Genomic DNA, 10,433 nt, shown 5'->3' with positions numbered 1-10,433 from the left:
GGGGATGAGAGATGCTGAGTTTTTGTGGTTCATGGTCACACTAAAAAGTGGAGGTATGGCACTGTGGAGACCTGCATACAGTTATGCAGCAGTTCAAGGCTGTCTCGATTCCTTGGTAAAAGAGATATCAAATTCCCCTGATATCTCCGCATGCAGGTCCCACCAGAGGACCGGTCCCCAGGCTGTGAGGACCTGCAGCGTGGATGCTGCCTAAAGCCCCGTGCTCACTGGCAGCCAGAGAACAGGCTGCTGACAGACGCAGAGCACAACCACTGCCTTGAACATCTTTATGTATTAGGGCACTCCAGGCCCTCCAATGTTTTAAATTGGGATGATTAATTGTCTAATCATGAATTCTGTTGGAAATGTGTCATTTTGATTCTTTCGTTGTTTGGGGACCAAATTCTTCCCCTGGCAATTGCTTCTGAAAAGCTGTAACGTTGTCACTGCCACCCTGCCCCAAGTCACCGGGGAGAACAGCTGGGGACTGAGAGGAGGAATTAAGGAGCTTCTGATCTGAAGTTTGGGCAAAGAACCAGCCCTCAAGACCACGCACTGCCACATAGGAGACTCCAGATTCCTCTGTTGTCATCCTGTGAAACACTTGGGAGGCTCGGCACCCTTTCATCTGTCTTTTTTTCTCCTCCTTGGTTTCTTTGACCTGTCCTCCTCCTGCTCCGCTGCACAGGACCTGCAGGATTGGTAGCTACAGAGACTGCCTTGCTGTTGCTCAGCTCCTCTCTAGCCTTGTCCCACAGCCCCATTCCCACAGAGCCTGGAGATATTGCAAACCATTACCCATCTGCATCAACAAGCTTTGTGGAGAGGGCCTGCAACCTGCTCTGATGTACTTCATGTTTTGATTTCCCCTGGCTATTCTGCCTGCATTCGACCTCTCCCCCAGGTAGCCCCAGCACGTCCCCACGAGCTGGCATCCGCAAGAGCACGGCAACTTTCTGCTCCCACCATCCAGGTGCAGTCCCTTGCTCTGGCACCACTTGATGAATAGCATAAAAAAGAAGAGTGGGAAGAGGAGGACTTTTCATTCTTTATTTGTAGGAACAATTTGTTCGGTGAGAAGAACAGAGCTCTTACAACCACAATGGTGCTCCAGCCAAGTGCTGTACACAAAGACTCCCCAAGCAAGCGCTCCACGTGTGCTGAGCCTGCTGAGCCCCCGTGCTGCTCGCGGGGCGCGGGGCTCCCTCCGTGCGGAGCTGCGGCTCTGGCTCACAGATATGATTTCCAGGCAGGACAGACCACAGCTCCCTGCCACAGTACAGACCTCTGTCCCCCACCAATCCCCGCTATGGCTGCACAGGCAATACTGGAGCATCACCCACCTCCGTTGCTCAGCTTGGGCTTCGCTGAGATGGAGACTTTGTTGTGTAATGTCCCTAGCAGGCGTTCGCTCCCCGCAGGGTATGAGTGCTCACTGCCAACGCTGGTCCGCTTTCAGACAAATGTCTGTGTCTGCCCCTTTCCTGCACCCCATGTGCTTTGCAATGAGGGAGAGAGCAGCTCCACAGCCGCCGGGGAGAGCAGGCATTGCCAGAGGTCCTGGCTACTCTGCTGGTGGGTACGGATCCCTGACAAACTCTGCACGGCTGAATTAACAAACAGGCTCATTCTGTGCTGAACTACGGGAAGGACGGGGAACAGCAGTGATCAGGGAGCCAGAGAGGTTCTTGGAGGAGGGAAGAGGAGCACAGGTCAAGTGGTAGAGCCTGACCAGGACATAATGAGCAGCAGGTATTTGAAGAACATCACTAGGAATAATGGAATGAAGTTTTCAGGAGGAAATGCAGGTGGAATACTAATAGCAGCTCCTGACTTGGACTACAGAGCAATCTCCCAAAGGACAGCACAATAACCCTGGTGTCAGGGCATTTAAAAATAGACCCAGCACACCACTGGTAAATGTAATACATGGAACAAGCCTGAAGGGTCATAGGCAGATGGATTTGTAATACATCTCTTCTATCTCCAACTCTTACAACTCTGCAAGGAAGCAATCAGCAGTAAGCAGGTCACTGCTTTTGGGCCATGCTGGCAAATTATCAGAGCAAGTGTATCCATTTCACTTACTGCAACCTGCTCTTGCACATGAGAGGATTTGTGAGAAAAAGAACTACAATGATCCCATACGTGTCTCTAACCTGAAAACTAATCCCAAGGGCAGTTGTTTCCAGTACATAATAAGTGACTAGAGCCAGCCAGGAATCTTCTGAGGAACAGGTTTTTGTTGGGAAATATTTCCATTCAGCAGCCACACAGGTTTGGACAAAGCCTTGGTGGGGCATCTCAGAGGGAAGGGTATGGGAGAAGCCAGGCTCCCCTGGAGCAGCCAGGAGCCCTGCCAAGAGATGCCTGGGTGCCCTGGATCCCTCCTGAGTGTGGGAGCTGTGGGAGAGTGGCAGGGCACAGGAGAGCCGTTCTCTAAACGGTTCCCCTCTGCACTGGAACGCACAGGCTTTCCATAAAATGGGATACCTGACCATGAGCGGATGCTGCTGGTGTGCCAGGTTTTTTAGCAAAATGGGTAGGAACAGCCAAGGCTGAGCATGAACCATTACAGCACAGCTACAGCATTGTCTAGAGAGGCTCATGTCTGCCGGTCTCAAACTGGCTGTGTTAAATAGGTCTGTACATGGTTATCTCTTCTGGACTGAGCAGAAAAGACTGCCAGGTATTAAACCTCTGTGGGCACGCTGGTGGAAACCTGCCCTGGCTGGGTGTACGGCCCCCTGCGAGTGTCCAAAGCCAGGGTGTACGCATAGTAAGTCTGCTTCATTGCAGCTGAGAGCGCTGGCAGGACAGGGTCTGGGCAAGCAACTTGCAGAGAGATACATACCCTGGGCAAGCACAGCTGCACAGAGAAAATCTGTCTAGAGGGGCTCTGCAGAGCTTATGCAGCCTACAGCTGTCCTGCTGCCCTTCCCAACAAGGGTTTGCCCAGCCTGTTCTTAATTCTCAAAAGATCAAAATTGCATGCTCACCCCAGGGAAAGTATTTCTGGTTTAACTGCAGCCTTTTCTTCCTGCCTCGTAGGCACACCCCATGTGCATGCCCAGATCCAGCCCTCTCAAGGCATTCACCTGCCCCTTCACCCGCTCCCATCACGTAGGCACAGCACGCGCTCCCTCTCTCCGTCCTCTCTCGGCTGCGGATGTTTGTGGGGAGGGTGCTCTGTTAGCAGCTTTGCATCAAGCAGCAAGAAATAAATAAATAAATACAATTGCACATGAGGGAAGGATTTCGTAGCTGGAAGCCCGAGAGAGAAGGTCTGAGATGGGGCTCCCAGCACAGTTCGGTACCGGCACGTTTCGCCCAGGCCTCCGGGAGCAGCTCGGTGAACAGAGAGCTGCAGCCCCCCAGCTGGGCATGACAGTCTGCAGCTGGGACACCACCTGCAATTAAAAGGTGCACATTTTCCTCTAGTTTTGAATGAGTTTTTCCTACAGTTTCCTGTCTAAGCCTCCGTCACTCCCTCCATCTCTGTCTCTTTCTCTGCTGAATGAGATTTTTAAAATTCACGATGCAGGAGCTGAGCGTGCAGCCTGCCAGCATGCTCATTTCCACAGCTACAGGAGAGGAATGGATGCTCTATAATGTTTTGGGGCTCGGGTGTTAAAACTCAGCTCCCAAGTGTGGCTTGTTGAGCTAGCATGTGACTGCTTGGAAGTAAAAGAATTGCCAGGCTCCAGCCTTTCTGACATCTGAAGTCCAGGCATTGCAGTTGCAGATTTGTTGGCATAAGGAGCAAACGAAGGCCACATTTACATCTGCACTGTGCAAAGTCAGCCCCGTCTAGCAACAGTACTGCACTGGGCAGCACAGCCATGGACTGGGCAGGGTTTGCCCTGTACTAATACTTCTGCTTGTTTTTGAGGGTCTGTGCCCCACACGCAGTACCCATAGGCCTAGAGAGAAAAAGAGGTAGACAGAGAAGACACCAGAAGGAGAAACAAGCACAGAATAAATCAAAGCAATCTTCCACAATCCTTCTGTCTGAGTCTTGGTCAGATTCCTGTTTCATCTGGAGCCCCAGCCAGCACGTGGACAGGCAGCTGTGGGCACGTCCTGCCGGTCTCCTGACCCGACCGTAAGGCAGTGACCTTGCTGTGCCTCTTCCAGACCAGCCACTGGAGATGGCCACGTGGTCCTGATACCCCCTTCTCTTTTGAAAGTGCTTTCCAAGGATGCTGTGCCAGGGAAACCCCTCAGCACCTTTTGTGGTGGTTTGGACGTTCACCTCCTTCAGTTCACAGGGCTCCTGTAGCTTCTTTCCAGAGACAGTTTCCTATGCAGTGACTCCTGCAAAGTGCCTCTCTTAGTGCCGGTCCCCCATCTGTGTCCTCCAATGCTTGAAGTGCTAGTGGAGCCTTTCCTGGTCCTCTGGTTATGCTTCATCAGCTTCTCCTTCATGCAATACATGATGGGCTATGGGTTGGGATGAAGACGTTTGCCAAGGCAATCACTTCCCACAGCATCCCCAGGCTCAGAGAAGCAATGCCATGTTCCCACTCAATCTCTTCAGAGCCCTCATGAGCTCAGGATGGTGAGGAAGAGAGGTCAGCCCATTCAGCTCTCAACCATTCCTGGACACCCAGGGATCTCTGTGGGACAGAGTAAGAAAGAAAAAAAAAAAGCATCAGTTTAGCACGGTAGAGGTTGGGGTAGAGGAGGGATTCAGACACTGAAGCCAGGAGAGAGATTACACTTCCCCAGGACTCGTTGGTCCTGCCTGGTGTACCCCGTGTCCACTGGCTCTATTTTAGCCTTCAGGCACCCTCCCCAGCTGCTGTTGAACACCCCCTCGAAGGCATCAGTGGATGAATGAGCACCAGGAGCAGCCCACTCTCTCCATGCCGGGTGGGCAGAGCTGGGCTCTGGCTCTTCCCTGCCCATAACTGCCACCGTGTGCTGATGCTGCACCTCCTTGAGGTGGGTAGCTTCAGCCCCCATGGTTTGCAGTAATGTTTCTACAGTGCTGTTGCACTCCTGAGCTGTGTGAGATGATCGACCAAGCCATTTGGCAGGGGTTGCACCTGGGTGCTTTAGTAGCAGTAGCTACAAAAAAGGAAAGCTTCTTTGCATGAAATAGTCTGAATAAACAGATGCATCTCTACATATACACTCAGGTCAGCTGCCCAGGAGATGAGAACACATTTTCTTCTGGTTTTAATGTCTGTGAATCTACAAAAGGGAAGAAACAGGGCTTTTTCTTGATTGTGGAGATACTCAAATGACAGACATGTTAGATGGAAAAATGGGAAATTAATCTTGAGATAGAGAAAGGAACAAGTACTGGATATGATTGTGCTTCTATTTATTTGAAAGTGATATTTTAAGAAGTACATGTCAAAGATTATGGTCTGTGCATGTGTGGGGAGAAAGCAGCATTTAAAACCAGAATGGATCTGCAGAAAGGAAAAAGCCGTATCTGTTCTTTGGGAACACAATGCCTCTCAGAAGAGTTCTGGGTATCCAAAATGAAGTTGTATTTCTTGTGCAAATCAAAGATGAAGTTCCAACATGAAAGAGATGATTTGCAACAGTGTCAGTTGCCAGCATCTCTTTAAAAACACTACTCACACTCCATCTGCCCTGCAAAGTGTGTCTGTCCCTCCACCCTCCCTCCCTCCCTTCCTTCCTTCCTCCCTCTCTCCCTCTTTCCTTTCCTTCCTTCCTTCTTTCCTTCCTCCCTCCTTCCTTTCCTTCCTTCCTTCCTTCCTTCCTTTGGAAACACACACAGCCCAAGTCTGTACCACACCTTATTGCCAAGAAGGATTCTACTTTGCACAAAAGAAGGAAGAAAAGTTTTTCACGTTTTGTGTTTCCTCCTCCTAAAAAAACCCCCTGTGGACTGCAATTACTTCTGCTGGTGCAGCCTGTGCAGTGAAGTGTGGGCTGGGGCTGGCAATCATTAAACACCAAGCTAAGGAGAAACTGATTTGCTAAATCAGCTGGATTTAAATGATTTGGACATGTTAATCACTACTGTTTAGTTTTCTACATGGGGCAGTGTGGGCTATCAGAACCTAAAGGCACCACAACTGTAGCCCAGAAATCTTGTAGATCAGGAGCTCTTTAGAAAACCCCTGAGATTTCCCATGTGGAATAATAGCAGCTCCATAACTCCAGCAGTTTCCACAGGCAAGAGCCCCACAGTCATGCAGCATGGGACCGAGGACTGACAGTTTAAACAGGGAGGGAAACTATACCCAAATATGAAGTAACGACAATGAAATCAGTGACTTTCTGCAATGTGGTATGCTAAGCATGCTGGAGTTTTTCCAGAACAAAACTGGAATCTCTGAGTGAAGCTTCTCTGCCCTTTTTCATCAGCTTGAAGCCAAAGGGCTCTTCTTCGGCTATCCTATAGATGGAGCTTGTAAGCTTACAAGGAAACTTGAACCTTGTGCTGTAAGCTCCTAGAGCAAAGCCACTGTCAGAGAGAGTTCAAATGGGAAGGAGGAGGGAGTTCTCTAAACAAATTGCACGTATGCATTCAGGAGAGAGAGCCATGAAGCAGAGCAAGGTTATGTTTCTGACTCTGCATCCCTCAGCCACTGTGATTTAATTGCCTTCTTTTGTAATTGGAAAGATCTTTGCTCTTTGCAGTGGTGCTAACCACCCTCATCCCTCACAGGCCAGTCTCCGAGGTCCTGACTTAGTTCTTCCTAGGAACCCAAAAGAAGTCAATGTTTCTTGATATCTGGATATTTTATGACATGGTTATTATAATAGTGACTTTCTGGTATTCCAAATCCAAGCCACACACATGAGTTTTGATAGGAGACAGCAGTCCAATGTCCTCTTCCTGCTGCCCCATTGGATGAGCTTCACATTCAAGCTCCAGTTTCTATGGCAATAATCACAGTTTTGTTTCATGACTGGTAAACTCTGCTTCTCCCTGCCAGCGAACGCACCAGCTGAGTTATTCATCCCTAGTGAGAACAAAACGGGTGGGAAAACTTGGGACCATGCTCCCTTAGCTCTCATTTCATCTCCACGGGGCCACCTTCCAGCTGAGCGTGTGGAGAAGGTGATGAGTATGAGCAAGGTACCTCCAAGCTGCTGTGGGTCACAGGTTCAGCCTGGGCTGCCAAAACCCACGTCTGGGGCTTGGAGCAGCCATCCGTCCCCATGGCTGTACAGCATGGATGTGGGAACCATTTTGTACACCCAGCTGGGGTACCTTGGGGCTGGGAACATGGAGAATGGTTTTATTTCTCCTGTCTGTCAATGATAGTTGTGGCTGGACCCTTGGATAAGGAGTGGAAAAGGAAGGACTGCAGTTCTCCTCTGGTTTCTGAGGTTCTCCTGCTGCCTCCCACCTCTGCCAGCATGGGGGAGGCTGAGAGATAGGTAAAGCATGGCCTCAGCTTTTTTGAAAAAAGAAAGAAGGTGAGGGCTTAGATCCCTGGGACACCCATGGCCCCGTTTTTCTCCGTGGCACCTCCAGGCTACCTGGTGGTTCACAGGAACCCCGTTTCAACTCACTGGCTTTAATGCAATTATGCCACACATGGCTGCATTTCACTGCCTGCAAACCGAGCCGCTCAGAGCAAACGTGTGCTATTAAAAAAGAAAGTCACTTAGGAACAATTAAGAGATTGGCCAGATGCCAACAGAAGAGGAGTGTCAATCAGCTTGTCTACACTGGCCTTAATGGAGCAAGGCTGATGGACTCTGAGGCAATCACTGGGCTCTCTAACTTCCTAAAGAGCGACCACCAGAAATCCAGGCCCTCCTTGCCATAGTCTCTTTAAACAGCAAGGTTGTTTGGGAAGCCCTACAGCTTCAAGAGGAAATACCCACTTCTCATCTCCTTCTGCTTAAATCCACAGTCTGGAGGCTGAAGCCACAGCAGAGCAGAGAGGGGCCAGCACCCCTTTTACAGCCAGGCTTTCACTTCTAGCCCTTTAGAGACAAGGTGGGAAAATCTAGAGAAACAAGTGAGTAAGGATTAACACCCTGAATGCTGCCAGCACAGAATGCCTACAACAACTGCTTGTGTCCTCTCAGAGGAGAAAAGTGCAGCCAGCATTCCCACTCCTCCAGACTAGCTCAGCATCAGTTACAAGGGCAGTTCCTCCACGTGCCCCTCTGTCTTCAGCTAGGACCACCAGTTTCCTCCATGGACCCCTGCCTGGTGTTCCTCAGGGTATGAGGGTACCACTGCCTTGCTCTCCATCATCATCATCATCACAACACAAACCAAATGGTCAGATTCATCCCTATATGACTCTCCTGGAATAGTGACAGGCAATGGGACTAATCACTTTACACACGAGCATTGGTTTATCCTTCCTTTTCATTAATGACCTACCACATGGAGCTCTTTGAGACCCAAACTGTGGTGAATGTACAACTCATTTCCATCAACTTAATGCCAGTGAAATCCATGGAGTTGCTCTCCATCGTCACCACTGTATCCCAGAGCAAACCCTGGCCTGCTGTTCAGTAACACAGTGCTAGGACATGCTGAGCCCAGCTACTTTTGCTCTTGTTCTGGTGTAAATCAGCAGCGATGTTCTGAAGTTAAGGAAGTCTAACTGTCTTTTACACTGCCGTTACGGCGCTGACGTCAGTGGAGCGATTTCAGATTTATGCTAGTGTTATTGAGAAAGGAATTAGACCTAATTGATTTACACCACTGTAAAACTGATGTGCACGGGGAACTGGGTTTGCAGCACACAGCCTTGTCCAGGCACTGATAGAAGACAGGGCTAGCTACCCAAATAACGGCATAATCTGAAGAATCCTTCTCTATGGTCTCTGAATGTGTGTGCGCACGTAGGAAGGAGGTTTGGAAGATGGCAATTAAAATAAACAGCAGATCACTTATCCTAAACATCTGCCTCGTAAAAGCAGAAAATCAGATGTTGTCCTGGAACGCATGCTATTTGCTGCTCCGAGTAACTCAGAGGGAGCACAGCTCGCCTGACCTCTTCCAACATTTCCTCTGCCCTGAGATCTGAATTCCTCAGGGTCCACAAGTCAAAATATAATATTCAAAACAGAAGTCGGCTGAAGAAACCTTGCAGCCTCTCTTCTTGACCATGCCTGTTCACCTGTGGGAAGCTTGGATTTGCTCAGCAGACAAACACGATGAAAGGGATGGACCACCCACATCCCACAAAGCAAGAGACGTGTGGAGACAGGCCACATGCATCCATCTTGCTAACTACGTAGCCAGCTGGATATTACTAATTTACATTCCCTTATTTTGTTTCAGTACAGCCCTAGAAGAGGTGGAAGACTAATGATGGCCTCACTTTTGGTCATTAGTCATAATACATCCCAAGCTCAAGGGCAGCCATTCTGCAGGGTGAAGATCTGATGAGAAAGTAAAAATGCCCTTATCAATCAATGGGAATCAGCTATTGCCCAAATAGTCACAGTGGGACTTTGAAATGCCCCTCAAGGGACATTCCCCAAGCGCTCAAGGAAAGGATGAAGAGGGAAAAAATTCCCTCCCTAGCCCTCAGTTGTAGATTGGCAGTAGATTGTCTTAGTGGTTTGCTAAATTGTTTTGCAAATCTTAGAAGATTTGCTTCACTTAATTTGAGACGTGTACACTGTGGAAATCTCCATCTGAGCTAGTCGTCCAAAGAAATGGGCTCCTAGAGGAGCCTCAGACTAATGTAGCTATCTCTAAGGCAGCTGAGCAGCTCTTCCCCTAAGCATCAGCTGGATTCAGGGTGAAGTGAGGGCAGAACAAAACAGGGTTTCACTCTATAGCCTTCCTGCACTCCAGGCGAACAAGACAGTCTGTCAGCCTTGCATTGCACAGTCTCTGCATCTAAATGGGGGTCTTCCAACCTAGTAAAGATTGGCACAGATTGTCTACAAATTCTCCCCTCTTTCCTTTCCTGCCTCTTCAATCTCTCATTGGAAACTCTTGCTATTTTATCATGTTTCAACAACCTGTCATCTACCATTTGCCAACAATTCTTCCTATAACCTTTAAATAGCATATGTTAAAAGTGCAGGGTGTAAAAAGAATCCTAGGGTACAAGAACATGAAATGAACCATCAGTTGCTTCTTTACAGACCAAGGTAAAAGAATAACCAGTTAATGCATGATAAGAAGCCAAGGTGTAACATAAGGGCACAAGGAACACCAGGGTGTACCAATCCCAGAATTAGGCTACTTGATGACCATAGTTACTTAAGAAAGGAAAAAATTACATCTCAGTCCTTTTAGTTTGCTGTAACCCAAACCTGTGCTTGAGGGCATCTCCATACTTGGCTGTACGAGGTGATGTTCTGGGTGACACATGGTGGTGCTACTTGTTTTGTTGCAGGGCTCTGACACAGCATCTTTACTCCAGAGAGTTCATCCATGACTCCTAGGTACAAGTCACAGCCTCAGGAATGCCTGGCAGTGCCTCTGAACACTTTATAATGCATCCATCAGC

At 48.9% G+C, this 10,433-nt stretch overlaps 1 protein-coding gene across 1 annotated transcript in view; it reads right to left on the bottom strand.

Annotated features, from left to right (window-relative positions):
- Positions 1 to 1,036: 1,036 nt before the first annotated feature.
- ADRB2 (adrenoceptor beta 2) overlaps positions 1,037 to 10,433 on the bottom strand; it is a 37,390-nt gene continuing 27,993 nt past the window's right edge. The window contains exon 2 of the mRNA XM_052816689.1: positions 1,037 to 4,619. Within this exon, the coding sequence (XP_052672649.1) occupies positions 4,585 to 4,619 (35 nt within the window). The 3' untranslated portion in view covers positions 1,037 to 4,584. The remainder of the gene's footprint in view (positions 4,620 to 10,433) is intronic.

This window comes from Harpia harpyja, chromosome 20, assembly GCF_026419915.1.
Source record: "Harpia harpyja isolate bHarHar1 chromosome 20, bHarHar1 primary haplotype, whole genome shotgun sequence".
Taxonomy (NCBI): Eukaryota; Metazoa; Chordata; class Aves; order Accipitriformes; family Accipitridae; genus Harpia; species Harpia harpyja.
The sequence above is the reverse complement of the archived record's forward strand: the minus strand, read 5'-3'. Positions and strand labels throughout refer to the sequence as shown.